This window comes from Thermobia domestica, chromosome 8 (assembly GCF_964235325.1).
Source record: "Thermobia domestica chromosome 8, izTheDome1.hap1.1, whole genome shotgun sequence".
NCBI lineage: Eukaryota > Metazoa > Arthropoda > Insecta > Zygentoma > Lepismatidae > Thermobia > Thermobia domestica.
In genome coordinates this window covers 108245444-108272781 of record NC_137461.1, presented here as the reverse complement: position 1 = coordinate 108272781, position 27338 = coordinate 108245444, and the positions used below count along the sequence as shown (strand labels likewise).

The window sequence follows — 27338 nt, the reverse complement described above, 5'->3', positions numbered from 1 at the left end:
TTTTCCAGGCAGCAAATGCATCCAGATTGTTAAAATGGAGAAAACAACTGTGTGCCGTGATCAAATACTTCCGGATGAAAGGGAGAACATCGATAGAGATGCACGGTGGTATGATTGATTACGGTTAGTGGCTGGTATGGTACGGTTAGTAATTATGTAGTTGCGTGACAGTACTCCCTTCTACCACGTGATTTAAAAAAAATGTCATGTGTATTCCGTTATGGTAGGCAAAGCTATGAACATGCAAGTAGCGATAGCCCCCGAACAACAGTGTGTACGCTAGTGAACATTAATGTTGTACATGATCTGATAATGAATGACAGAAGAATAACTGTGCAAAATTAAGTTAGAACATGGGTACAGTCAACATATTCAAGCCAAACAAAAGAATTTAGCACGAAATCTTAGGGTTAACTGTGGATCAAAAGCGCGATAGGGTGCATGCATCTGGGACCAACTTAGTCCTGTTCAAACGAAATCATGAGAACTTTATTCCCAGATATGTAACCGTTGATAAGGCATGGGCACACCGCTTTAAACCTAAAGGTAAACAGCCAAGCATGCAATAGTTACATCTTTCTTTTTACAAGGTGTAACAACTCTAGAACATAGGTGGACGAAGCACATTTCTGTAATGGACGAATTTGTGGAAAAATTAATTTCCTTCTATATTAGGGACAATAACCCCCTTGTATAGATGTTGTGTTGTGTAGCTCGTAATCGCCACCATAAAAGTACTTTAAATAATACCTTACACACATTTAAAATTTAGTTGTAAAAAATACTACAGAATATACATAAACTATATTACAATATTTCTCCTATTTTCCTGGATTATTTCCGATTACAAATGGTCCGATTATTCAAGGTTTCACTACACTATATTTATATTTGGTTTAATTTGAAAGCAGTTACTTATAATAATTGTCTGACAAGTGAGGCATTTTGGTGTACATTCTTTTCAGTACGAAGAACACTGAAATATAAAGCTACAGCTTTTATTCAAAGAAGCATCAAGCGATGTTATCTAAAGTAGTTAAAGAAACGAAATATAAGCAGACAATGATTGGTAAATAATATCTATATAAAATAACCCTATGAGGTTCTCTTATTATTAATAGGATCTCAAACACAACTTCAGTCTTATTATTTTAGCCTTTCGTCGGCAATGGCTAAATGTATTTTCGATGGAACACTGTAGAATTACTTTTTGTATTTTAACTGGTTTCAGAGAAGTGACAATCAATATATCATCTTTCCTTTCACAAGTAATCCAATAAATTAATTTAAATTTAATTAATTAATTTACTCACTTGCTCACTGACTCACTCACTCACTCACTCTCTCTCTCACACACACACACACTCACTCACTCTCTCTCTCTCTCTCTCTCTCTCTCTCTCTCTCTCTCTGTGTGTGTGTGTGTGTGTGTGTGCTTACAAATAATAATAATAATAATAATAATAATAATAATAATAATAATAATAATAATAATAATAATAATAATAATAATAATAATAATAATAAAGGTTTCTGTAACCCTGTAACGAAGTGAAAAACATTTCATCAACACATCTCAACTTTCAGAAATACTAAATACCTTCTGAAGTTTTCGATAATTTGAATATTCCTAGCTTTCAAGAATCGAAAGCACAAATTTTCCTCTATCTATCACGCAAATTCCTGCCAATGTTGATTTTTCTTATCTCCCATTAGAAACCTAATGTAGAATCTCAGTGTGGACTAAAAACAAAGACTGATAGTCTGTTTTCGTGAGTTTAGTAACAAATCTTAAAACACACACGATTTCATAATTACAACAACTCATTTTAGCTGTAGTTGCACTTTAAAATGTAATGTTAGGCAGCAACAATTATTACCTTTAACTTTTCATCCTCCTCCTGAGTCCACCGCTTTCTGTTAATTGATGGATGAAGATAATTAATCCATATCAGTCTACATTCTTCTGGTGTACGAGTGCCCTCAAACTAATAAAAAAGAAAATGTTCAAATCATTTTAAATGTTAAAAAGTTTGATACTTTACTTTAAGCTTTACTTATCGAATAAGGAATTGGATAAATCAATAATACAAGTTTAGATGATACAATTCATCTAAACTTGTTTTTTGATACAATTCAGTGAAACACACGAAATTAATGTAAAATTTTAAAGTAATACACAGCCTTCGGTACCTTACTGATTCAAGAAAGAGAAATTTTAGTTAAATATCCTAATAAAAATGTTGTTAAAAAACAATATACCTTAAACAAATGGTTAGAACATTATTACACAAATGCGAAAACGAATGTTAGTTTAAAGGATGTAATCCTATCAACAACTTTTTACTTGAAACTGTTTATACGTAGTATGCCTTAAACCACCAAAACTTGTCTTTGTACTAATTCTTAATTTTTTTAATATACAGGTTTTCACCAAGAACATTGCCTTGTATGGTCAACACATTTTTCTATTCCCCTTTCGATTCTATTAACCCTTGACTCATATTAAGTTTCAATCGGCATGTATCAGGAACATACATCATACATGATGCGTGACTACAATAAAAGTTGATAAAGTTTAGTTTTGAGCTTAGACCTCAAACAGAACGATTGCTCAGATTCTTCATGGCCCTATTTATCCAGGAATGGCTGAAGACACGATATTTTTCAATAAAGATGCAACAGAATTTACGCAAAAACAGATTTTAACGCCACAGAGAACTAGCGTACGCATCAACAAGGTAATAAAGACGAAGACAAAATCACTTGTAAGCGCAGCTATACAAACTATACGATAAGACAGAGCCTAAATAAATAATAATAAAAATGAACACTAACAAACTTCCCGGCAGCACCAAAACAATAAACACAGATCCAAGACACATGGAAAGAACAGATTTTCGTCATTCTGACGGTAAAATAATTATAAGTAATTTATAAGGTTAAATGAAGATTTTCGAACTACTAGAACATTGAGATCTAAGGTACTCGACTCCATGGGTTAATGCCTAGGAGTTCGGGAAAAAATACTGCGAGAAAAACTAAAAGCTGAACACCTTTGTTGGTACACTATAAGTTCCCCTCCCTTTATAATGAAGAAAAAAGAATGGTCGCTTAATTTCAAGTGGATTGAGTACCGTATATTAACCAATGATCGAAGTCATATCCTCACAAGTCGAGCAATTCCAACAGAAAAAAGTAAAAATTGAATTGTTTCGGGGAAATGAAGGTATCCTCTAAGAAATTTGAATACTTGCGTGTCCCCTAAGAAATTCGCCTACAAGTGAATATAAAGGTTTGAGTACTATCGACTGTGTTGAGTCTCATTCTGATAGGTCAAGTGTTCCGAAGATTGTGAAGAAAACTATAACACCAACGAACATTACAGAGCAGCCATACGCCCTCCAACTCTTGAAATCGGTGTTCCTTCAGTCGTGGGAGAATGTATGGCTGTTCAGGGAGCGACTGGGTAGCGCAGGGGTTAATGCATTACCACGGTATGCCAAAGATCCTAGATTCAGGTCCCGGACCCGTCATGCACTTTTTCGCTCTTTGTGTATCACTGAATTCGCACCTATAGGGGAACTGATGTGTTAAAAATTAGTTGTTTCCTCTATTCGTTAATATAGTGTGTCCGTAAAGTTGCGCAACCCAAAGTTTGATTGCGTATATCTTTTGATCTAAGAATGATAAAGATGTGAGACTTGAAATAAATGTAAGCATGTTCTATGTAGATATTTTTCAGATCATGACCAATGCTGGAACTTGTAACATTTTTGTTCAGTAACGAAAGAAATTACCGTAAGTGTAAAATAAAAAATGTGCAAAATGAAGAAAATCAATATTCAGTTGCAGGAAACTGATTTCATGTGGGTGAATTCTTTTGTATATGTACAGCATGCATCAACATTTATCCATTGGTGCGAAAATGTGACAAGGTTGATGAAGTGTTGCCATATAAAAAGGCTATTTAATGCAAATCCGTAAAATGGGTGTTTTTGACAGAAACGCGGCCCCTGGCAACACTGTTGTCGTAAAATTACTGCAGCAGGTGTGTTTTAGGTTAATTAACGATAAGCAATGAGAATTTGCACATAATTGATAAAATGAATTTTCATGCAAAAATTCATGTAGCCCTTGGCATCAAAATATGTTCAGCGAGACATAAACGTTTTAACATATTTTCCCTTTTTCTGTTGATGACTTGCTTTCATTACTTTCCTGTAATCCAATTCTCGTATGTATTGTCTCCCAGCCATTATTATCGCCAATCTATCTATTAAAACTACAATAGCAATAAAAGCGCCTGAGCTCCAACCTCTAACTTTTGATTTCAAACCTTTGATTTACGGGTATTTATGATTTCATGTTTAACAAAGACAAATCTTTTAAAATATGTTTACTTTAAATTTTATACATGGATTGCATACCTCTCAGACGTTTGTTTCATGGCCAAATGATAATGAAAAACTAAGGATAAGCATTTCTTCAGTCTAAGTAGAATCTTTATTGTTTGGAGTGTCTGGCCAATGAACACCATATATCACTGACATTATAATTAATTGTATATGTAATGTATTTGCTTATTACATACTGCATGCAAGAAGAAAGAAAACACTGATCATACATGAATTAAAAACTCCAACCGGAAGTACGCTCAAATCTTGCAAATGGTACGAGATATTGAAAAAGTAATCGAAAAAAATCTCTCCTTTATGGCATCTCTTACCGATTTTTATCAAGATGTCTTTCACTTTTGTCTGCAAAGGGACATGTACGATGTGGGGAATAACAAGGAGATTCATGCTCATATGTAAATGATGCGCTGTGTAGAGAGCGCTGGTTCAGCTAGTCTATATAAAATTGAAAAACACTATGTTTGACTCTAAATATGCTGAACCGCCCGACCGATCTCGATCAAATTTGTAACATGGATGAGGTTTGAGGCTGGGCTGGTTTTAGGCTATTCACTTTGATGGTAGAACTTGATGGTATGAGGGTTGGGGGAGGGGAGGGGAGGGGGTATAAAAATAAATAAAACTTAACTCCTGAACCACCCGATCGATCTTGATCAAATTTTTAACATAGAAGCGGTTCAGGCCTGGGATCGTTTTTATGACTTAAATTTGATGGAGCAACTTAGGGGAGGAGAAGAAGGGGGAGATATATAAAAATCAATTTATATAAGACTTAAAGTGAAATTACAAAAATGTTTCCAGATCCAAACCTCATGTATCTTGAAAATTAGATTGAGTTCGGTCCGATAGTTCAAGAGTTATTAAGTTACAAATATAGTCGCTTTAACAGTAGATCCTAGGGGAGGGGGACGTAAAAATAAAAAACTAATAAAACCTAATAACTTTTGAGCCACTCAACCAATCTCGATCAAATTCTCAACATATATGAGGGGCGGGCCTTGGGTGTTTTTTTATCGTTTCATTTTGACGAGCCAACGTAGGGGAGAGGGAGGGGGAGATATATGTAAAAAAAAAAATGACTGCCTTTGTGACTTCATCACTCTTGAACCACCCGACCAATATCAATCAAATTTTCAACATACATGAGTTTAGGGGCAGGGATTACTTTAGGCTATTTACTTTGCCGATGCAACGTAGGGGAGGGGGTGAGAAATTTAAAAATGATCAAAAATAACCGATATTAGTGTTGAATCCATAGTTTTCGGGGTTAATGAGAGAAACAGTGACACTTCTGATACTGTTTCAATCCAACTTCAGCCCTGATAGTTGGGGAGGGGGAAGGTACAACGTAGAGGAGGAGGAAATATTTAAAAATGATGTAAAATGACTAATATTAGTGTCGGATCCATAGCTTTAGGAGTAGCTGAGATTAACAGTGACAATTCTGATGCCGTGTGCCGCAGCACGAAGGAAGGGGAGGGGGAGCTCTATATATAATAATGATCGAAAACGACCAATTAGTGTCTAACCCATAGCTTTCGGGATCATTCAGGTGAACAGTGATCTTTCCTATCTGGTTTAAATCCAAAATCAGCCCCGGCACTTGGGGGAGGGGGAGAAAGAAATGTATAAAAATGATCAAAATGGCCACTGTCAGTGTCGAATGTATAGTTTTCTGGGTCCCTTAGATGAACAGTGATACTTTCGATCCCGTTTTAATCCAAATTCAAACCCGCAACTTGGGGGAGGGGGGAAGAGATATTTAAAAATAATCGAAAATGACCAATATTAGTGCCGAATCCATTTTCTGGGGTCGCTGAGATGAACGGTGACATTTCCGATGCCATGGCCCGCAACATGGGGAGGGGGATATATATATAAATGGTCAATAATGACCGATATTAGTGTTGAATCTATAGTTCTTGCGGTCACCGAGATGAACAGTGACACTTCTGATGCTGTTTAAATCCATTTTCAGCCCCGACACTTCGGGGATGAGGAGGAATGACACATTAAAATGATCGCATACCAGTGTGCATTTAAATTATTTATTTCAACCCAGCGAAGCGCGTAATATATGCTAGTATGTTCTAAGGATGAGAGAACGCGTTGTCTTAATCGCTGGAACGACGATTTCTTTAATGCTGTTCAGCAAATACTTTATTATTTGCAAGATATTATAAAGACGTTCTTTCTACCGTATTCCACTCACTGGTACCTCTTTACCCCTCATATAAGTCCCTACTTCTCCACGCCACTGGAAGCATTGCAATAAGACCATATTGGTAAGATTTACATACATGGCAGAGGAATGCTGAATTTTTTATTACTCTGCATTTTGGGAGGAAGTGCTCGGGTTCCTAGCTTGAAGAGTTAATATCGAATCAGGCAATAGTATACATATTTAATATGACCAGTATCTTCAGTTCATTTGTAGGACTCATTTGAGAAATAAACAATTGTAAAACCCCGTACACACGTCAGCCTTCAGGAATGACGGGACCCATCAGTCTAGTTACAAAAACGCGTTTCCTGTATTCATGACATGTTGATGATTATAGTAGTTAGTAGACAACACATTCGAAAGGGAGATTCCTTAGAACTATTATGCCTCCCTTAATACCTTTTGATATCAAGAACTACACTGAGTTTGTACTAGTCTCTAATTTCAAAACTGTAGAATAGATTTCGTATCCATAGAAATGGATTTCCTTCTTAGCGCAACGGTTATTCCCTTTTTAATATCACTCATTTCAGTTTCATCTCAATACTTATACAACTTCAACAATCCATACTGTTATCTCAATTACCTAAATTTTTGTATCCCCAGAATACCATAGATATCCAGGTTTTTGTTAAGGCAATATCCCAGCAAAGAACTCCCTGTATAATACTTGGTTACTTCGGATTCCGCGGATTTTAGCCTGTTTATGAGTGATTTATATATAATATATTATTTGAATAATACAGGTCAAACTCTTTTATTGCTTATTAATATTTCAGGTAAGAATAAAGTACAATGTTCGCCGTGAAGTTTCGTTAACATAAGAAAGAAAAAAATATACAGTATTAATTATTAGAATTTAAAATTTGTTACATATCTGAAATATACGTACTTAAATTATTACTGAGTTCTCAATGTACTTCTTCACTCAATAAACAGAATTGAATAAATATCACCAATGTTCATATCATCAGTTCCATTATTTCAACTGACTATGTTTTCCCTAAGTATCTGAAGAAACGTACGTTCACTGATATATCGAATATTTACACTTAATAACAATTCATCAGTTTTGTCCTCCCTTTTTCACCCTTCTGCATTATGGCTGTCATGATACTAAATATTTTACCATTATTTCCATATCATTATATTATTATTATTTATTATTATTATGATTGCTATTAGCTACAGAACATCATGCCTCTTTCAATAGAGCTTCATAAACTGTCAAGATAGCATCATCTTTATTTAAATAACTACTACTACTACTGTGCATACGATGATGAACCATGAAATATATACAAATGGACGTGAATATGAGACGAACATAATGATTGCTAACATACTTCATGACAGCATACTATCCCATGCAGAGAGAACGCACAATTACAAATCTAGGTGGACAATGAACGAACAGAAGAAAGAAAGAATGAATAAATATATATATATATATATATATATATATATATATATATATAGAACTACAATCAAGTAGTTCTATTCATCACGGTTAGTTCCAAGGACAACAAGCTGACATAGTCAAAAGAGCTCTTGCAAATGAGGTTAATGCAATATCACGAGCAGGTATCAGCTTTTTCCTCAATATTTATGATAGATTTAAAGTAATGATATCAGATCAACTGCAACACGATTTAATAAAACAACTTTCGAAAGGCGAGCAAAGTCTTATGCATGCTATATTCCCTGAACTAGTTAATATCTTTATTTACATTTGTATTGGTAAACAGGGAAATAAATAAATAAATAAATACATCTGAGCAGTACACTAATCAAAAGAAGCTTAATTGTTACCGGTAAAAAAAAATATATCTACACTGCGGAAAATTTTAAGTTTCAGTGTGTGCTCAATGGAAAGACAGCATGGAACGTTCTTGATGTGTGACCCTAACAAAATTTAGCTCATCATTCTCATTACGACCCCACACATTTTAAAGGAAGACTTTATATATACACACTGATAATCTATTTTGACAGTCTACCACTGAAATACTCGTTCACTTTAATAAGTTGCTCAAACTTATGAGGCGGGATCCACGATGCAATTATGTGACGCCATCTTGGATATCGAGCTTATCTGCCTGATGAAGGTTTAAAATCAAAAACACATTACCTTGATAATGAGGTTACTTAAAATCCAACTCCAAGATTCTGCCCCAACGGTGCACATGTTTTCATTTCATGCTAGGTGAACATCCGCTCTGCAGGCGACAAACTCTTGCATTCGGTCCCGGCCATGGAACGGCGGAGCTAATATTGCACACAGGGATTATCAAAAATGTTGATACTATAATTTTTCTGGAGCTTGGTAAATATCTAAAAATTAGTTTTGTCCGAATAGTAAATATTTACACTGTTTGTCCTAAAATCTCGGGCAATTTGCCATTTAAATAATTTCTAAATTATCACCAGCTCCTATCCCTGTTTGGTATGCTTTAAACTACTTCTTCTTCTTCTAAAATAAAACTTACTTCCGGTATTCCAAATCAAAATACATACGTACCCACATTCTATAAATAAATATAATTTTGTGAAATAAATTTACGGATATACCTAGTTTTCATTGTTAAAATTTCCTAACCATTTATAGTGGCGAATAGAGCACTTTATAAATTATAAATTTCCGGATTTAGAACTTTATATGAAAAAGAAAGCGTCACTTCAGGTAATAGAAGAAAATCGAAAAACAAACGAACCAAACTTAAGAGTAATCGTGTTACAGCATAAATAATATTCAAGATAGAAGTATACACAGTAAGTGTTTAATAGTTCAATTTACCACACTCGAATATTCATGACCAAATAACAATTAATTAAAATACGTATTGGGTACGTATAATATTTAGTTCGTTCAATAATGATTGGCACTCCCCCCTATAACTGGTGCCAAGTACCAGTTTGAAATGTTTGTTGATGTATGCATTAAGATAGACTATAGTACTATCAAACCCCACTAAATGGCTTTGTTTCTTTGCGTAGGTAGCACATTGTAGCAGCAGTTGTTCCAACTTGCCAGGACGCTGGTGGACAGCGAAAAGACAGCATAGAAGCAGACACACATGGGCAACGGTGGACATTGTGGTTTCTCTGGAGGGAAGGAGTGAATACTTCAGACACCCACAACAGATTATTAGCCGTATGTGGGGACACAGCACCAAGTCACAGATCCGTGTTTCGTTGGGTATCCGAATTCAAAAAAGGCAAAGACAGTCCTGCAAAAAACAAAAGCACTGGGCGTCCTGCAACTGCACGCAGACCATGCAATGTCGCGGGAGTGAATGATTTGATAATGGAGCACAGGAGAATCACGTCTGATGAACTAGAGAAAGAAACAGGTCTATCAGGGGTTCCCTCTACACTATCATTCATGAGGATTTGAAGCTGCACAAGGTGTGTGCACAATGGGTGCCTCATGACTTCTCCGTTGCACAGAAACAAAAGAGTGTAGAGATTTGCCAGCAGTTGATGCAACAGTACAGTAAAAATCCGACCGAGTTCTTTGAGCGTCTGGTCACTGTCGACGAAACTTGGTTCCTCTACGAGACTCCAGAAAAGAAATGCCAGTCCATGGAATGGAGGCACACTGGAAGCCCTCGTCCCAAGAAGGCACGGATGGAACTATTCGTGCAAAAACAAATGGCGACCGTTTTCTGGGATCAGGAAGGGATACTGCTGGTGGAATGTCTCCCTCCCAATACGTCCATCGACAGTGAGAGCTACTGCAGTTCACTGCATAGACTCCGCCGACGCATCCAACAATGCCGACAAGGAAAATGGGGCCGTTGCGTTCTTCTCCAACACGACAATGCATGGCTACATGTCAGTCGCCAGACAATTGCCACAATGCATGTACTTGGGTTTAGTGTACTGTTGCATCCTCCATATTCGCCGGATCTAGCTCCTAGCGACTATGCTTTATTCGACGCAATGAAAGAATACATGTGAGGTAAAAAGTTCAACAATGAATGATGAACTCCACGCATTTGTCCGCCAGTGGCAGAGAGAAATCCCCAAAGAATGGTTTGCTACACAAATAAGGAAGCTTCCAGAATGGTGGCAAACGTGCATAAACATTGCCGGGGAATACCTCTAAAATAAATTGTAATCCTTTGTTCAACAAATGGTTCCTGTGAGAACAAATTAATTGTAGTGCCAATCATTTCTGAACCCCCCAAGTATAATATAGACCATTTCTATGATGATGTACGTGATTACTTTCTAATTCTTTATGCTACTTTTACGTTCATAAGAAAGTTATATTTGATTGTTAAAACATTATATCAGTGGCAATAGTACGAATATTAAAATGGTATCGATTCAGAGTAGAAACACGGGCGCTTCCCATCCGGGCACCCACACTACTCACTCATACGAAGGAACAAATTGCACATTTCGATGCACAAGCAATTAACCTTTACACAAACAAAACATGGCGTAATTCACTAATTTAAAAAAAGAAACACATTAACATACAACCACGCAATAACAAATGAACAGATATGGACAGAAATTGACTATATATGATGCAACATACCACAATGTAACGCTACCAAAAGGGTACGTTACAAGTTGATTAACTGGATGAAATGTAAGCTGTTATTCCCTCCAATGATATAAAGCTTGAGTAGAGTATTTCATTATATGTGGAAAATAAACTATGTCTGAATTTAGAATTTATAAACTTCTCCTGTTACGTCTCAAACAGAGCAACGTTATGTTAAACTTGTGACACAATTCGCCGGGAAAGTGTGCGAAGAAGATCACAAATATGACTATATATTAAAGTAACATTTCAATCTTTGATTCATCAATTAGACCGGAAATAGTACTTCAAGACGACGCAGACTGAAAATAGTGAAACAGCATTATTTACCAATCGTTGAATGGTTGGAGGGTTATGTAGGGGATGGGTGGAGTTCGAATCGCAGTCACTTCCACATGGTGAGATTTTGGCCATTGTAGCAAAAATATTTTAAAGAAATAGGCAAAAAACTGCAAGCTAACATTTTCATCTCAAATCTGAATATATGAGATCACTTTCTAGAACAAATGAGTAACACAATAATGGCCCTGTATATATATATTTTTAATACAAAAGTGCATCTGTTTAGAATTCTTTAAAACAAATCAAATTTTCACAACAGTTCACTAACTTTAGACTATATGCGCGAACTTGAAATATACCACAGCGATTTTAAAAATATTTTTACGATTATCAATCAGCTAAAATAAAGTAATTTCATGCTATTAGAAGACGAAAAACTTAATTTTTAAAAGTTAAGCGTTAAAACTATAATTGGTGTTTCTGATTATTTTTCCAAACTTTAAACCCTTTGCACAAACTAAAGATAAAATGCAGGACTTTCTTTCATTAGTTTTTCTTTTATTAGCATTTGAATACGCAACTTTTCCACACTATTAGAATTCGATATTTGAAAAATAACTGTTTTCGATCCATCATATCATACTGGCATGACAAAGGGAAATACACACAGCAGACTGGCCTAATAATTGGAGAGGCCAAATACAAGGACACCCCACAATCAGACCTTTCGAAACACCTAAGAGACACAAAGTACCACACCAATTAAGTGAAATTTATCAAAAAGAGTCTCCAATCATAGAAAGGGAAGTGTAACGGACTATTTTTCATTCGAACGAGGGGATCAAAATTAAATCTGGACACGAGTGCTTTGGAATATCACTGACACCTCGACCACCATCACCAATCACTATATAAGAAGAAAGTTTTGAGATATGTAGTTCGAGTAGCAGCAAGATGGTTTTTGTTCATGTGTATACAAATTTAATTTCCACATATCCTATCACTACTACACATCGTTTTAAGTCTTGACAATTCTGTGAAAGAAAATTCGACTTTACATAAACTATTAAAACGACGCTAGAAAAACGGGCAATTTTACTTTTATAACTACCAATATAAAAAACAAAACTTACGGTTACTGATGAGATCTTCATCCAATCATACTCAGCGTATCTGTCTTTCGACAGGAGCTCATGTGACTTCTCGATGATACCAGTCGCCTTCCTGTCAAGTATCTCCAATTGCTTATTGTACTCTTCTATCATTTTTTGATCAGACTCTCGTCTCCGTTTCATCAGAATATTTTCTTTCATATGCAAAATTTCTTTCGAATGTTTCTCTATAGCATTCGCCCTCACCGCTGCTTCAAGTCTTTTCTGGTCACATATGCGCCCTTTAGAGAGAGAGAGATGAATGAATAACAATTTCCAGTGCAATTCAATCACTGACACTTATAAATCAATACTTTTCTTTCATTTGTTTGTTTGTTTCTGAAACCTATTTATTTTTCTTTCCACTTTTTCAATAAGAATCTGCTGATCTTCAACGAGACATATTACAAGGTAAGGAATAAGTATTATGAAGTGTTATGCAGCTGTAGATTGCTCTGCAATAATATGATTTCTCCCTAGTCTCACACTGGTTATAAGAGCCTCCCTCTACCTTGGCCCTAGACGTTTACAGTAGGAAGAACAACAGACAGTAAAATATATATATATATGCAATATCAGACGGAGAAAAGCAAAGCAAAAGAAGAAAGAAAAAAATAACCTCCAAGAAACTAATTGTACAGCTACTTACTACAAGTTCTTACCTTAGGTACGGGACACCTGATTTCTTTTGGTTCTGTGTTTATTTATTATTATAAGGAACGAACAAGATTTAACTGTATTCATAAATTTCAATGAAAGAAAAAAATGTTAAATTGTTGTACTATTTATTTTCTTTATGGTAACAAAGCTAGTCTCCTTCTTTTTTCCTGTTTATTGATTTTACATTAGTTGCCAATTTAGAAAGCAGTAGATTTTGTCTTAAACTGATTTTCAAAGTTGGCTCCAATTGAGTTATTTACACTTAAACAGGTGAAGTGCTTCAAAGAAATGCCAATAAACAATGAATCACTATTGTCCGTCTGAGCACTATCACTAATTCACTGCACGTGGCCACAGATGAAGTATAAAGGCCGTAATATTTCCACAAGACTTTACACAATAATTACTTTTAATATAGAATGATATGCGTAATAGAGTGAGATTTTCCGGCACTTACAATTATAGTAACCTACAGGTTTGCTGCGATGCTACCTTGGGAAGCAACTCAAACGTGAAACCGAAGTGACCTTTTCTACCCTAGCTCTTCACAAATTTCTACAAAGGGGCAATACAAGAACGCTTACTACATTAGGAAAAAGCTTCTATAAAATTAGCTTATTAATTACGCAATTCTGGAAAGATTCATTTATAAACATAATGAAATACTAACAAATAATCAGTGAGCAAACTCATAATTGTCAATATCAGATTTTAGAAAACTTCGAGAACAAATTAATTACCGCATAGTTTTATATAACGATGCAATAGTGACCATCTTTCAGTCTGTAGATAGAAAGCGACAAATAATAATAATATAAATAAATAGTAATAATGTTCACTTCAATAGATACTCAATTTCACTACACATTACATACTATGTAGAGTACTGTATCTAACGTTTTATCAATGACAACGGTGTGTATTCATAGTACAATCAAGTCAATCTGGACCCTTATAAGTCATATACCAGAGCACAATCTTTGAAACATACGTATTAACGTTGAACAAGAAAAGGTACAAGGGAAGAGCTATAGGACTATAATGTCAGACCAGAGCCATTCTCGATCTAATATCTAATATATCTCTACATATACCTAGTTATATCATAAATACTGTCACAAGTTTGAATGTGAATAACAAAGAGTATTTACTCCAAGGCAATGTATTTTGCTCATGTTTTACATTAATATGTTGTACACCTGACGCACGAATCATTTTTCGAAATGTCCCTCCTTGGCCTTGATGCAGGCACGAAGTCTGTCCAGTCACTGGTCAATGGCATTACGCACGACGTCCACGGGGAAATTGTTCACTGCTCGGGTCAAGGATTGTTTCCGATTGTCGACAGACGGATCCCGTTTATGGTAAACCTTTGCCTGAAGGACTGCCCAAAGTTTGTAGACCAACGGGTTAAGGTCCGGGCTGCTAGAAGGCCAATCAGCGGTAGAAATGAAGTCGGGTACGTTCCGTGCCAGCCAGTCCTGGATTGTTTTCGCTTTGTGGCCTGGAGCGGAATCTTGCTGGAAGGTCCACCTTTCTCCAAGGAACATGGTAGCAGACAGTGGTTTCACTATAGGTGTTAGCACTGTGTCCTGGTACACCTTGGCAGATGTTTTAACATCTTGTTCGCAAAAATACAGCTCGGTTGTGCCTGAGTAGCTCACTCCCCACCAAACTATAATTGAGGTAGGATGATGTGCCCTCTAAACCCTTAGAGCTGCTGCAGTAGATGACGTGGCATACACACGGTCATTTTGGGCGTTGTAGGCCTGCTTAATTGTAAACACCTTTTGGTCAGTGCACAGAATCTTTCTGTGCAGATTGTTGGCGTAACGCCGCAACAGTCTCTTTGATTTAAGGACACTCTGCGACATTAATGTTTGGGTCAGAAAGTGACCAGTCCGCCTCTTATACGCCTGTAGATGTAGGTCACTCCTGAGCACACGAGACATGGAATTTCTGCTGATGTTCATCTCAGCAGCCATCACACTTTGTGTCCGAACAGGATTTCTTCGAATTCTTGCTGCGACTGCTTTCTTCGACTGCTACCTACTGTCTTCCCGACCTTGTGTCATGCAATTACTGCTACATGATTTTCTTAATCGCCCCACTCCATCAGAACTCAGTACAATATCAACGTATGTCATGAACAGTCAAACACAACTACATGCATCTTCCGCTTTATACACAGATGGCAGCACTGTGCCACTCTGGATGCCTACAGCGCCACTCCAAACTTTGTGACAGTATTTATGATATAACTAGGTATATAGCCTTAAACAGTAACTTTTAAAATTGACCTGGAGCACCCTCTTATTTTGATCTACCAATTAGAAAAAGACTTCCTTAAATTAAATCCACACAAGAGCACTGAGGCAGTGAGGCATAGACCAATGAACATGTATACGCAGTATTGTGCTCCTTGTGACACAAGGAAAATTTTACTTCAAAAGTCGAACGTTGGCATTCTTGTTTTACACAATGGCAAATTTTCAACATTGTCAACAATGGTTAATAACAATAAACACACCGCCTACAAAGAAGTAATTATTAACGTCCGGAATGACTGGACAGTCACACCAGCGTTCATGTTGAGACAGAAGTGTTTCATGTCCAGACTTGTCCTGCTTCGCAGTGCTATACAGGCCCGACTTCAGAGCTCATAAGGAACGGACATGAACCTGTCCACGGGACTTCCTAATCAAACCTAGTTTATTCGATACACATAACAAAGATATGTTCATGCACAAAAAAATTAGGTGCCATGACCTATTCTGTCTATAAATACAAAACTTGGTACACACATTTCCATAGTATTTTTGTACCGATTTGTACCCAACCTCTTGTACGGATTTAGGTAATAGAATGCAGCTTATTGTTACAAATGTAGTGTTAAGTATTTAAAGGTGATTTAGAGTAAATATATTAATGCAGAAAAAGCAGTTATATATTCAGCAATCCCGATTTAAACTGATGTGATTAATAAGCAGCTACATCTAGTTCCATAAAACAATTTCAACGGAATTAAAGTGATAGTTTCCGCTTACATCACAAACGCACCACATCATGGTTACAGAGATGACCGAAATATCTGAAAATGGAATCATAAATAGAAGCAACTTTCGTGGTGCAGGATAAGAATTTATTTACACATTGCTTAACTTCTAGCTTTTCTATGGTTCTTCCTTCACAATACAAAGTAAAGTTTAGGAAGTTACATTATCCCCATGAAAATATCAGAAGACATCGTCGCATGAGAACCAGAGAAACGTAATTCCAAGAATGCGGTTTTCGTTTTCTTCATGTTTGGACATAATGTTGAAAGCCCCACTTGGTGTAAATGGAGCGTAACAGCATCTGTTCTCCTTGTCGATCATCTGTTGTTATATAGCTAAACTACCATATTATTAGAAACAAATCTTTCTAAGAAAATAATATTTTTGTCCTCTCGCCTGTAAACCTACGAAAATGGAGTTACATTCCTCTGGTTCTCATGCGACGATATATGGGAAAGAATACATATCAAAAAAAGCATTGAATTCAATTCTTTACTTACATTTTCGAGAGCTAATAGCGTCATCCGATCTAAGTTCCTTCCTTTGTTGTTTTATATACACATCCTCATTCGGTGGGCATGGGTAAAACTGTCTGTCTTTGAAGTAAGGACTACCAAACATATTATACCAGTTGCCTCTAGTACACTGAGGTCCCATTTCTTTCCGCTGATATTTCGCATCATCAATTTTCTTCGAAACAATAGCCTATAATAACAGATAATACAACTAAGTTCAAATTTAATGGCAATTTTTTTTCTCCCAAAAAATGGTGCTCTCAAAAAAATATTTTCTCCTGATTCTTTCTATTAAATAGTAAAATTCACCAAACAACAAAAAACTTTCTAAAGCGTAATTTAACTGGACGAACTAGTATCAGCTAAGCTTACTCTTTTAGTAAGGAATTATAAGCACACCAGACAAAAAAAAAAAAATAAGTTACTCTCCTCCATTGGTCCATTTCTATCTTTATAAGTGTTCCATTAGTATCACGTGACTAATTATTGCCTGTTATCCATGCTTTAAAAAGCTGTCAGATGATAGGAAAAGAATTAACGTCTGGGAGCTCTTGATTCTAATTTTCAAGATGTTACTTGCGTTTACAATTTAATTTAATTTAATAACAATAACAAATAAAATAAACTGGCCAGCAAAGCTGTTCCCACGGACATACCTGCTTCTCCAGATTTAATTTTAGAGCTGTTACCAGCTTATCTAAAGTTTCTTTTAACAATTCTTGACATGCAGTGTTTAACGCCAAGGCATTTTCTGGACATACTGGAATATCTTCTTCCAATAAATCTACTTCTAGCTGCTCATCACCATCAGACAAAGTCCCACTGGCAGAGCTACTAATATCATCCGCAAATGTTGTTGAATGCGACGACACAGAAGAAGGTGGACGACGAGAGCTACTGGCCTGCGATAAAGTTGGCGATTGACAAACATTCTCCATTTTGAACCTGAAGAAATAGTAGAACACACATTAGCATGATTATAATTAGTCAAATTCACATGAGCTTACATATCCAAATTAAACCTGCAGGTTAGTTCAGGCTTCATAAAGTAAAGAACCTTCTTCCTTAAAAATATTAATTAGTACAAGATATGCTTACATTTTTCATGAAACGTTGACGCCTGAGACAGAGATAAGACAAAGATTGAAGGTTACGGCACTACAAGCGTAGAGGTGCACGCTTTTCACAGACAAGTCAGACAAATGCACTAAGTGTCTTGCAGTGTGGACTATAATTGTTATATTATGATTGATTATGTAGTTTTGCCCTTACAATATATTAGAAAATTTTTGGATCAAAAGATCCAACATATTTCATCCAAAAATGTTTTTGTGCATCTTATATCTGGAGAACTACATACAGTGTAGCCAAACCTAAATTATCCCTAACTCAGTATGATGTGCTTATTTCTTAGAAAATAGGAAAGCTCGATTTAAGAGCCCTTCAAAAATTTTGTGGCCCCTGAACCAAAAACTAATTATTGGCCAGGATCGCAATCTTTTGATATAGTTTTTGAATTATTCCTAAAAATTTTTTTTTTGAATTACTTACTTAATTTCATGTACGGCATACGGATAAATAATTTCCTTGTATACTACTCTTTCATTATAAATTAATACTCCCACCAGTGAAGTTTCTAAAATTTCGCATATATAGTATACCATGATACTCAAAATATTGGAGATCAGCACGATCACTTGCGTATATGTTTAGAATACATACAGATGCCCTAATTTTGGAAATTGGAATAAGGACTCTCATTAAAATATACGGTCTTGGATTATAAGGGCGTGGAATACCAGATATGGAGAAAACAGATTCCAATCTGATCCTGCAAAATAGAGTACAGGCTCGATTTTCAAAAGATCTCTACAGCTGTCAATCTCTGGAAATGATTTCGCGGATTCCAGTATTACCATCCTCCCACAGTGATATAAATAGTCCATTATCCACAATTTTTAAGTAAGTTAGATTAAACTTAGTAGTCAGCATCTATTAACAGTAAGTAGCAACATCAAAATAGGTATACCGCATACTTGAATATAAGCAGCTCATTTTTTTTTCTTTCTTCAAACTGCGGGGCTAGAATTCTTAAGGTTGCTTATTATCGCATAACATTTTTGGACATTTATTAGAAATACCAGTGGTTGCTTTTGAAATGTTTTAAACAATAATAATGATGTAGAATTTCGACAATGTGAAGTTCTACTGTCGACTGTTTAATTTGTTAGTTTAAAACAATGAATATAAGTTTAAGCATAGCATTTTTCAAAATGGAGAGACATAGTCGTACTACCGACCCCCATAGCAGAACATGCCGCGATCTGCGATGTGATCGCAGAAAATCTGCCGCGCCTGTGCAGAATAATTGCCATGTAACGCTGTAATAAAAATATGGTAGTATTATTTTGATTCTTTTTTATTTTGGAATTGCTGCAGAAATTTCTGACTTACAAAAACTCATCGCAGAAAGAGAAAGGAAGTTCTGCCATCGGGCTACCGACAAACTCTATCTGGAAAGGTACTATTAATTAGTCACTGGTTTTGCAGCTAGTGATGAACCGTTAATTTGGTAGTTGCGTGAATTCTCTGTAGTAGCCTTATAGAGGGCGCTAGTATTCGCACAATAAATTGATTGACAAAACTGAAATAAAATATTTAGGAGGGCGTTTATATTCGAGTACATACGGTACATAACAGGGATACTCAACTATTTCATGTTTGAGGGCTACTTTACATTTCAGAAATCGCTGGTGATTTAGTTATCTGTTCACCAGCCGCTGAAGGAGATCATAAAACGTTAACAGCGTTCAATACAGACAATACGACACACAGAAAAACGAACAATCTCTCACGACTTGCCTGTCGACGCGTTGGCCAATAAAATTGGAACTATTTCTTAAAATCGGGACAGGTGAGCATCCAGAACGAATCTATCGGCACACAGGAACAGTGAATTCGAAAGCAGTGACAACCCAAGGAAACTGGGACATATATCAGCCTTGAAAATACGTAAGCAGCAATGAAATTTTTAAAAACTACATATTTCACTGTAATTTGGTTCATCCTCAGCAACGCATTTTCAATGAGCGACTGCAAACTTAGTCAACTTGATAGAGATTTAGTTGAAATCAGTAGTACTATTACAATAACTATAGTATTTTTTGGATAAATGAGACTTCTAATCTATTAAAAACTATATTCTGTTGTCGAATTTCCTTACAAACTGTGCTTGCACAAGAAAGTTGTTACATAGTTTAACGAAGTCTGAGCAAGCGAAACCAGGCTAGAAGTAGTAGCGCCATTATCTATGGTAGCACAGTTGATTTAAGTGGTGTTTGAATTTAGCTACTGTGTTACTGGATCTTTTCATTCTGTCTCTTCCTCCTGACGAAGCAAATTTAGTGCTATCCCAATGCATAAGTACATAAATTAGTCAAATAAAGAGAAGAAATTTTGTTGCTTGATTCCAACAATAGGACTGCAAAAGCGATAAAAATATATTGGGATCTTACCTTCCACATCTATAATAAGGTATAAATACAAAATGTGCTCTTTACCACGAAGTATTCCACAAAGAAGACATGATGTTATTGAAGTACTATGAGAAGGCAGTGTACAAAGTGATAATATAGACGTCGCAAAGCTGTCACAAACACGAGGCATTTGTCTTCATGCCGTATGAAGAAGACTCCTCCCACTATCCTCTTTTATACGTATACCAACCATCGCTGACGTGCCTCCTCCGTATGGTCGCACCTCCCACATCCGCGGGCCACTTGCTGCGCTCCTGGGCAGGATTTCGAAACACTGTTCCGCATCTCCATTGAATCATGCCATGTTTTTTGCATTGTAGTCTTTATGCCATACACCTACACGCTGTATTCATATTTAGCTCTCAATCTGCACCCTTAATGCAATTCCACCCTTGAGAAACACTTTCTACTCCAGTAAGAGTACATTTTCTGCTAAGAGTAGTTCATATTTCATAAAAGTACGTATGCTCCCAGAAAAGCACGGCAATTTTTTTCTGGTACTGGTGCAAAACAGACCGTCGTAAAAACGGTAATGTTACGTTGAAATGAGTGAGTGTATTTGAAAGAGGATTGTCTAGAATATTAATCTCCACTGTCAGAGCATTTCTACACAATATAGGAAACCTGTAAGTGTTTGCAAGTGCAATGTTACTAGTGTCAAACAATTTCAAGAGTATAGTAGGATTAGAGTAAGTGCATATCAAAGACAACTGTGTAACAATCAATTTTCACCGGGGTCTGAGTATTTCTACCCGATGCAGGAAACATATTTTCTGTTTACAAGTATAGTTACTAGTGCGAAACCATTACTAGATTCCTAACCTATGTGATTTTATCCGATATCAAGATTTTTTTCATTATCCCCAATTATGCACATATCGACGCGACTGCTCCAAACTGACACCCCTTCCCCCACATGTGGATTGCCATGCCCGGAATGTTAGATAGCAGTCGCAGTTTTAATACCTACCTATCGTAAGTTAGTTTGTGTTTTTTGAAGCCTTTATTAAGTCTAATTGAGGGGGTCAAAAGTAGATAATAAAAAAAAAAAAACAGAAAACTTACAAGAGAAATGAGTTGTCGGTAAGTAAGTGTAATTGATGTGTCAACACATTGCGTTTGCTGCATTTGGCTGAATTCGTTTCCAGATCCATAGTGAAACAAGATAATATATAGTCACTCCCTTGGAAGCAACTGCCGATCTATACAAAACATGAAGAAAAACAGAACGTAATTATAACCTAACCAAAATTAGGCTATAGTTATCAAAAGAGTGTGAATTTTTAGGAAAAAATTCTGGACCCCGTAATAAAATCTATTCTCTTAATGACTTACGTCATGGCGTGTATTTATACACACACGGGAAAGAACATCATTTTCGATTCTTATTATCAATCTGTACGCAATTATTTGTTTATGTGTCAAGACAGTAACAGTCTAAAACGTCTTAGGGAATCATTTGAAGCAAGAGAAGCGGAGGCCTAGAATAAATTAATAAATAAATCTACAAGTACACTGCGCCCTTTCAAGGGTTAAGAACTGCTGTTCGTCACATAACAAATCCAAGAATCATTCATTACTTATGCGACTTCTGGATGAGATGATAAGTTGTTTAAAGTAACGTTCTATGTGATTTTCCAACTATCGTACGCACTACAAATACACGCATTTTTCAATGCAAGTACGGCATTTGTCCTATTAAGCATGCAATATCCTGTCATTATAGAATCCTGAACAAATTTTATTTTAAAAAATACACAAGAATAAAGTTCACTTACTATTTTTAATAGGTTTCTATCAATGATGAATTATAGTGAATATTTTGAAGCATTAAACAGCTAAGGATGTCCATTTACTGATCCTTTGAAAGCCATACTGATGGACTAAGAGAATGCTGGAACGTAGCAAATATGGATATCATCTTAATTATTATTATTATTATCTTAAAGAAAATATATCATCGCACTGTACAGTGAACATATCACGCACAATATAATTACTATTCTTTTTGTTTACAATCCGCAAGTACAGCAAAAAACTAAAATCGCGTTCAGTGTTGCCAGGTTGCCGTGAATTTTCCACAGACAACAGACACAGGATCCACAGATGTTAAAAATACAAGCACTGTGGGAAAAAGGCAAAATTTAAGAAAAGGCAAAGATATTACTTTATAAGATCCTTGAGAAAAGGTGACAGAAGATGGGAAATTTAGAAGAGAAATATATAACTAAAAATGTTGGAATAATAATGATCATTAGAGTGTAATGTACAATTTTACGGTACCTCACATTATTATTATTATTTCCTTTGTTTGTTTGAATGGTTCCCGTTTAGTAGAATCGTGACATTCGTTCTAATACGTGTTCGATTTGATTTGTTTTTGAGTGTTGTTATTAATGTTTATTCATTGAAATGTTAAGGATAATATAATGCAAACCTCTAGATGGTCATGTTATCCTATATCTGCGCATTATAATTAAAAGTAATGCTACGTTTGAATCAGGGTGGATTGATTTAAATCAGTCTGATTTAAATCACTTGATTTTTTTAATAAAAATTGTTGATTTTAATCAAATTTCGAAATAAAATAATTTAAAGTGTAAATAAGTAAAATCCCGTTTCTGTTCTGTAATTTCGCTTACGGAAGTTTATAATCATAATACAATGAGACTCAAATGTACAGAATGTACAGCATAGTATTAAAACAAGTGTCATGCACAGGATGATTAGGGAAAATCCCGTTTTGAACGTGTAATGCAGCAATCATGCTTTCTTCTCTTCGTATCAATGGGTCTAGGTTTTTAAATCGTCAACAATTCCAACGGGGAAATCACCATCGACATTTAAGACGAAAATTCTTTCGTGTGCGCGTCTGCTTGTTTGTTCCCAGATAATAGGGCGTATTTAAAGGGATCCTATCCCCCTCTCCGATTCTTTTTTAAAGATTTATAACTTCAGGCGAAATTTATGTATTTCGTGCCTCAAGCTAGTTCCATTTTTTTTTAATATGCCCCTACCAAATATCAGTAACTTTTGTGAAAAAGTGTCATTTTGATAAATGTTGCTGTAGTTTTTCCTTAATGCTTAACCTTTTAAATTATATTACCTATTTTTATTCAACTAAGAGTTGTATCTTCATTATTCGATTACAAAAGTACCAATAAACCTTTTTACTTCGTTTTTTTTTTTTTTTTAAGACTGGAGACATAGAACATGTTACATATGCTTTCACGCCTTTCAGCCTCGAGACATAGTGAGTGATGACATCATAAATTTAAAAAGATATTTTTTGTTATACCTATTATTCTTATTTTTTGGCGAGTTTACATTTTGCATTCAAAAGACTGAAATTTTGCACACTCGTTCAGTGCACCCCTTAGTATTTTTCACAAGTTTCAGATCTCTGCATATACACAAGGGGGCCAGAGGGGTAAAAAGTTAAAAGAAAAAGGATATTTTTAACAGAAAATCACGTTTTTCGTGATTCTTCCGCCTCAGATACACGATGGAGACATTTGAATGGTACGATTAAAAATCTTTTTTATTCTGAAGAGAATAATGTAAAATCACGACTCTAGGATAAATAGGAATGTCTGAGGAAATTTTTATATTACATGCAGGTTATCTGAAACATTGTGGGGATGTTCTTAGCTCATTGTTAAATATTTTCCCCGCCCTGACTATTCAAGATAGCTTGAAATTTTATACACACATTTAGTACACCCCTTAGTATTTCCCAGTTGATTTTGAGATATGTGCGTTAACACAAGGGAATCCAGAGAGGATCAAAATTTGAGAAGAAAATTCAAAAAATCATATTTTCTTTCACAATTTCCCGCTTCAAGGACATGATAGGGAAATGTGAATGTCGCCGTTTCAAAGCCTATTCTATACTGAAGAGAACGACGTATGAATCACGATTATAAGATAAATAGGGATGATGATCTAGCTGCTTGACGAAAGTTTCTAATTTACCTTTTTTTTCTAAAAAAAAAAGCCATAATTTAAAAGGGTTAAGAAACATTGTTTGGGATTGATATAGGTTAACAATTGGGGATTAGTTCAAAATTCAACCCTAATACTTTCACTTAAATGGCATAATTAGCATTTAATACTAATTCCTAATGCTTTTTCTTCAGTTCGCGACTTGTAATTTACGAGGAGAAAAATTTGATTTAAATCAAAAAAATCGACTTAAATAAAAAAAATCAACAAAAATGATTTTTTTTAATTATGATTTTTTTCCACTCTGGTTTGAATCAAGATTGATTATGAATGTGATTTTGGCATTATATCAAATTCTTCTAAATTTTCTACATAAATTATATTATTTGTTCGTATTAACATGAGGAAAACATAATTCTTATTATTTAAAACTCACCCGCTGTATCTGTATTTAGCAATATAAATGAGTGTAAATAGTAGAGTTACAGCTATCGGCGATCGTTATTCAACTGTCGCGTGTTTGTTGCATGCTAAGCAGCAAGGGTAATTATGGCGCCTCCCAGGTCGAGAAAACGAATAGGTGGAGGAGGTTGATTGGTTAGTTGGAAGTGTAAGAAACGACGTAACTAGGTAAGATATGTAAAATTATTTTGTTCAAAGTTTGGGAAATTATTAGAAGAGGTGAAGGTTATAATTTGTTAATAATTCGTTAGGTTTAAAAATTAAAGAAAGTAATTTTGGTAAAAATTTCTTAGTTTACAATATGAAAATATCGTGTAGCCTGGGGTGTGTAATGGCCAGGTATAAAAGGACGCATCATCTTCCATACTGATGTGAAATAATGTGACGCAGTCAGAGCCCTTCAGAAAAAGTTAAAAATTATGAAGCATAAATCGCTTTATTAGGCCAAATGTTATAAAAATCTTTCTTCTCGGCACAACCTGTGATAATTAGGATTAAAACAATTGCAGGCTCTGATCAAAAATTGATATTTAATCTTGATTTAGGAACGGCGTCACAAGATTCGTCCATAGCTACGCGTGGATAAAAAAGTCTGTTAGCTTACGGAACGGGACCTTTTTGGGGCTTGTTCCTACAGTAACTTGGAGAGGTGAGAGCCAGAGAAGTCCTCAGTCGTCAAACAACTTATCAGGTAAACTAAGTTTACAGTTTTCTCCTTGTCAAACCATTCGGACTGTTGACAACAAGATCTATGGTAACATTCATGTGGTGAACTTTGAAATGTTGGAAAATATTAACTGTTTACAAAACAAAATTTATCCGTACTTAGCAATAGCATGACGAACATGTGCGAATAGTGCCTTGTATTGCGTTACGCATCTCACAGTTTCATCGTGATATTTCCTCTAATATTAGTATCAAAATTTTAATATGCATATGTCTAGCACAACTTAACGTTTCGGTACAATTATAGAATTAGCTTCCGGTACAGATTTTCTAGTGACTTGATTTAATTATGTAAGTTGAAAGGTTAGTTTAGCTCAATTAAGTTCAACTTGTCACTCATCATTAATTAATGTTCAATGTATTGATCCATGGAATAAAATATTATATTCAGAGTATAATCAGGAAAGTACTAACGCTGTTGAGCATCGTGTTTTTTTCGTTCATCTCATCTGTATATATTGCATGTTTCATTAGTATTGATAATTTTTGTATAGTAAGTGTTATGTTGCAGAAAGGGTTGTCCCATAGCATGTAAGCCAATTTAAATATTCTACACGTATATAGAACTTATAGTTCTTTCAATGAAATGATAATGTAGTATGTAATTGTTACAGAAAAGGTTGTCCCATGGCATGTAAGCCAATTTATAAAATATGCTACACGTATATAGAACTTACAGTTCTTTCAATGAAATGATAATGTAGTATGTAATTGTGGGCACATTGTTGAAACGTGACAGAATTTCACGGAACATTTTTTAACTCTGCACTTTCCTAAAAAAAATTTATGAAAGATTTGTGGATCAATTTGTAATTATAATGATCGTTAATAGGCGAAATATTGTGTCATAATAAAGATAGCTCATTGAAGAGTAATAACCTATTTGACCTGCCAAAGAAGCTACTTACAATGTATCATTTATATGCTTATCCTTTATTCTTTGTACCGGGAAGCTATTGATATGCAAATGTTGCTATAATAATAATATGTTTATAAAACCCTATGTGATGACAGAGTGTAAAACTGAAACATTGCAAAATCTAGATATTTTAAACCAAATTTATTTGAAAACCATAATTCAAAATTTTATATCAACCTTTCTAAATTGTAATTTGATTTTGAAATTGAATTAATAAATCATAATTCCAAATCCGAATTTATGATTCGAGTTCTGAAATTCCTATGAAAATTTTAAGCGTAGATTAGATGATAATAATGTACATTGTAAGTTCGTGTCGAACATGTGCTAGATGGCACACTGACTTAAGTCTCATTGTTGGTGTACCACTTTAGCAAGAACCTGTTATTAGTTTTTAAAATTCCGTTGTGCATGTAAATTAGAAATTATTATTACATTTATTTTTTATTTGGCTACGTGTAGGATCTTAACAAAATTGACATTTCTTTTATGGCCCTGAAATAGATCGTTGCAAAATTGGCTTAATTCAGCCAAGATTATATTTATTCTGATGTTAAAACATAATAAATGAAAACGTGCTACAAATTGTCGATTACTTTCGTGATTTTTTAAAATCCAAAATAATGTCGTTTCAAAATTGGCGACACTTCAGCTTCAGGATTATTCATTTTTTAAAATTAAAATGTTAGCTATAGTAGGTAAGACTGAAATGAGATTTTGGAATAATTAGCGGAAATACTGGGGTGAAGCTGGGAGATGCGTGATTCAATTAGTGGAAAATGATATTGAGTGAGTCTGCAAATGACGATCAGGAATTTCAAGCTTGTGTTTGTTGTAGAGAAAACTTAGATCGAAGTAAAATGAAGACGATGACGTGTGAGAA

General features: G+C 35.2%; 1 protein-coding gene across 1 annotated transcript in view; it reads right to left on the bottom strand.

Moving 5' to 3' along the window:
* The window catches only part of Pbp95 (proximal sequence element A Pbp95), a 66586-nt gene extending 44125 nt beyond the window's left edge, over window positions 1-22461 (bottom strand). Inside the window, exons 1-5 of the mRNA XM_081768870.1 lie at window positions 22182-22461; window positions 17524-17812; window positions 16853-17057; window positions 12619-12878; window positions 1881-1988 (exon numbers count right to left, since the gene is read on the bottom strand). Of these exons, the coding sequence (XP_081624996.1) occupies window positions 1881-1988; window positions 12619-12878; window positions 16853-17057; window positions 17524-17805 (855 nt within the window). The 5' untranslated portion in view covers window positions 17806-17812; window positions 22182-22461. The remainder of the gene's footprint in view (window positions 1-1880; window positions 1989-12618; window positions 12879-16852; window positions 17058-17523; window positions 17813-22181) is intronic.
* Window positions 22462-27338: the final 4877 nt, after the last annotated feature.